At 37.5% G+C, this 4,216-nt stretch overlaps 1 protein-coding gene across 1 annotated transcript; it reads left to right on the forward strand.

Annotated features, from left to right (window-relative positions):
- The first annotated feature begins 3,061 nt into the window (after positions 1-3,061).
- LOC131058354 (germin-like protein 1-1) lies at positions 3,062-3,905 on the forward strand. The gene is made up of 2 exons (XM_057992225.2): positions 3,062-3,218; positions 3,295-3,905. The coding sequence occupies exons 1-2, from the start codon at positions 3,092-3,094 to the stop codon at positions 3,825-3,827; spliced, it is 660 nt and encodes a 219-aa protein (XP_057848208.2). The 5' UTR covers positions 3,062-3,091; the 3' UTR covers positions 3,828-3,905.
- Positions 3,906-4,216: the final 311 nt, after the last annotated feature.

The following is a 4,216-nucleotide window of genomic DNA, read 5'->3' on the forward strand; positions in this document are numbered from 1 at the left end:
CACAATATGGCATCTTCGGAATCTATATTTTCTACATTTGAGCCTTGCACCATGTTGTAGATTTTGATGGGAAATCATACATATATGGATGTGATTGGGAAATGAACTATTTCCATTGGGGAAAACTCCTTCAATGATGTGTTGTGTGTACCCCACTTGACAGACAATCTCCTTTCCATCTATCAAATCACACATGGGGCAACTAAGAGAATTGTGGAGTTCACACCCAAGTTAGTTTTCATTAGAGACTTGGAGACTAGATCTATCATTGCAACTGGGGTGGTTGATCATGCATCTCAGTTATACTCCTTTTCCAGATTTTGTTGATGAGGATAATTTCACATATTATGATTCTAGACATGATGATCACACTTCTTATGATGATTCGGATAATGAGGAAATCTTTGGGTACTTGAACATGGGGATTCTCACATGTGACCCCATTCTTGAGCCTTGTGTTTCATCTCCTCCTATTGATATCACATCACCTATTGCACTTGATGATGCAGATCGTGCAACCGTTTTGCCTTCTTGTAATTAAGTGCAGCAGGATATTTCATGTCTTCTAGCTTCAATTTCATGGGATAATTACTTGACAGACATTGCAGGTTTGTTTGTGGAATCCTACATTGCAGATTTGGGAGACATCATTGATGATATTAATCTTCTCTTTGATGAAGATGATCCTTTTTTGATTGTTGCGAGGGAATACTCCGACCCTCTTGTTCATTCTCTACATGATCATTCTTTCGAGGTTGACATGATTGTGGATTTTTATGTACAACATTTGGAGGAGGTCTTTTTATCCTTAGATGAGACATGTGAATCTTTAAGACTTGTTCTAGTTTATAATCCACTAGATCTTGGAGTGCCTTTTTCAATAGTGTGGAGTAGTTCACCACCTTTGGAGGGGGTATCTTTCAACATTGACATGGGGACACTTGAGCAGTTTTCAAAGGCTTCATTCATCATGAGGTTTTTTCCTACATCTTCCCTTCATGATTGAGAAGGCTTCATGGATACACCTTTGGTTTTGTTTCTTCGTAAGGGGAGGAATGTTGTTCAACGCTCATGGAGTAGTTTCTTCATTCATCTTCGAACTTCTACCATTGGTGCAGATTCTGCATTGAGGGGGCGCAACATAGCTTCTCTTCTTCTCTCATATCGGGGGGACTTTTTCCTCACATGCAGTTTTGTCCTTCACATACTTCTATAATATTTCTCTTGTATAGTTTTGATCTCTCTTTTATGGGAGGATTTTTTCCCATTGGGTTTTTCTCTCTTTCCCCACTTTATGAGAGATTTCATTGCATTGGTTTGCATTTGCATTTGCATTTGCATTTGTAAATGGGTACCTAACATGGCCTTGTAGCCGGGACCCATCTTGCATTGCTTAGTTGCATTGTAGACTTAAGTGCATTCCCCTAAGTTCCTCTTAAGGGGGGGTGTTGGTGTAATTAATTATTCATGTTGGATGTTATTACACCTTTCTTAAGTTTACTTAGGATAATGTATCTCATAGTAGTTTGGGTATGAGACACTTCGGTGTTTGTGCCACATTGGGATAGTGTGTGTAGGAGAATTTCCACCTTTTGTGGTGTGATCTTGTTACTACTCTATCATATCCACTTATTGTGGAGTGATAATTCCACCTTCGGTGGGTGATCCACCTCATGTGGAATATTTTATTATTTCTCCTACCTACCACACCTATTTCCTACCTACCCTTGTTTCTTATTGAGCCACATGTCATGTTTCTGTGCTTACATATCCATATAGTCTTGCCTATATAAGTAGGCTCATATTCATTGTATGTAACTATTGAACAACCATTTTTATCTATTGATGAGAATACAGTTTATTATTGTCCTATATTTTTTCTCTCTATTTGGTACTTTTTATTGAGCTCTTGATCTTGGCAAAATCTCACAATTTCCAAGGTAGACGGCTATGACATTCTATTTATGGATGGTCTCTTGTAATGTTGTCTATGGTCTAGAGTAGGGTCGGTTTCTTTGGCATTGTAAATCGTCGTGTTTATGGTGCCATGTTTGAAGTTTTGGGGTAGAGTTTAGTTCCAATGCATAGGTAATTTGTCATATGGAGCTTTGGCTCTTGGTTTTGGGTGGTGATAGAAAGGGTTATTTTTTGAATGACATATAGATGATAGACGTAGCGTGGGAGCAAAGTTATTGCTTATCATCGACCCAATTTTAACTGAATATTTATTGTAACTTCTATTTCCTTTTATTATTAATTAAATATACTGCTATTACAAATCGAGAAAAAAAAAAAAAAATCTTCTCTATTTCCAAAACACATTAAAATTGAAATTTATATCTTAATTCAATATAAATTATTAAAATAATAAAAACTAACTTTTAAAGTATCAAAGTCTTCTTAACATTTCCAATGTGTTTTTTCACTTTTGCAGAAAACCCAATATAATTACTTTCACTTTGATGATTATAATATATAAAAAGATTTTCCATAATATCAGCAATTTTTCTGTCAATATCCAATCCGAAAAATTAAAAAGCTTTCCTAATGCAGAAGATTGGCCCTTCTATTTATTTACTCTTTTCAAAATTTTGGCACACGTAATAATATGGTCTAAAGAAATGTTAGTTTCAATACCTTGCTCTCCAAGAGTTCCAAAATAAACTTTCTATATTTTAGATACTCTTTTGGCAAATTTCTACCACTTGAGAATAATCTATTTATTATTTCCGTTGACAACCCTAATCCTTCCAATAAAGTTTAACGATTCCATACTAGTGGGTAGCAGAGGGAGCATGGAAAATGTCGACAATATTAAAAGAATGGCGAGAATGCGTCTACGGTCGTAGGTGAGCTGATCTTTAGATAACCATACCCAGTAAGACTTACGTAGCAACACCGACTTAATGAAAACAGCAACAAATCTGGAAGTCTATTATAATATTGCAAGGATCGGTAAAATATACTGAGTCAAGGTGAATTAGTTCTTGCGAATAGTTAACGTTTGGGCTATATAAAGCATGTAATGGGCTTTGTAATACACAATTCCAGTAAACATTGATATCCTGAGCTCTTCTGTGTCTCTATTATAATGGCTAACGGCATGATTTACTTCACGTTGGGACTCTTTCTGTTGATAAGTTGTTACAGCGACAGGGTCATGGCAGGGGATCCCGATCCCTTGCAAGATTTCTGCGTTGCAGACATGGATAGCAAAGGTAAGTACATAACTTTATTCATTGGTCAGATATGATTTTCTTATTAAGGGACTTGCTAACAAATTGATTAAAACAGTTAAGGTGAACGGGTTCGTTTGCAAAGACCCAATGGCAGTTTCAGCAGACGACTTCTTCTTCGGGGGACTTGGGCAGGCAGGGAACACCGACAATCCAGTGGGCTCCAATGTAACGATGGCCAATGTTATGCAGATACCAGGCCTCAACACCTTCGGAATATCGTTGGTCCGTATCGATTACGCAGTGGGTGGAATAAATCCTCCTCACACGCACCCAAGAGCCACTGAAGTTCTTGTTTTACTGGAAGGCCAGCTTCTTGTGGGTTTCATTGACACCACCAACAAGTTTTTCAGCAAAACGTTGGAGAAGGGAGATGTGTTTGTGTTTCCAAAGGCACTTGTGCATTTCCAGCAGAATGTTGGGCATGAAAATGCGGTGGCCATAGCTGCATTGAGCAGCCAGCTTCCGGGAGCTCAGACAATCGCCAACTCTTTATTTGCAGCGGATCCTCCTCTCCCAGATTCCGTATTGGCCAAGGCCTTCCGCATCACCCAGGAACTGGTGGATTACATTCAGAAGCAATTCGCCTAAGCTTCTGAAGCTTAATTTGATGTGATCTTTATCTCATCTTTTCCTTATTGTTGAATAAAACTTCTTATTATCGTTATTGCCGCGGTGTCGTACTATACATGGAAATTGAAATAGAATTTTAAATATGATTGAGAAGCAATTATTTTAAGCATCAAGAATCTTTGCATTACAAAAGCATTTAATGCATCATATCTGCAATATTTTATGAGGAAAAACAAAGGGCTTGATTTGGACAAAAAGACTAGTGTGACACTTCAATCCTTGCGTAGGGATCCCACAAATATGTTTTCTAACATTAACAAATTTGGGACTAATTCATATTGACGTAGTCGTTAATTATAATCTACTTGCAGAGCTGTTCCTCTTTTCTTTTTGTCGTAGTGACTACG

Source organism: Cryptomeria japonica, chromosome 3, assembly GCF_030272615.1.
Source record: "Cryptomeria japonica chromosome 3, Sugi_1.0, whole genome shotgun sequence".
Classification (NCBI taxonomy): Eukaryota; Viridiplantae; Streptophyta; class Pinopsida; order Cupressales; family Cupressaceae; genus Cryptomeria; species Cryptomeria japonica.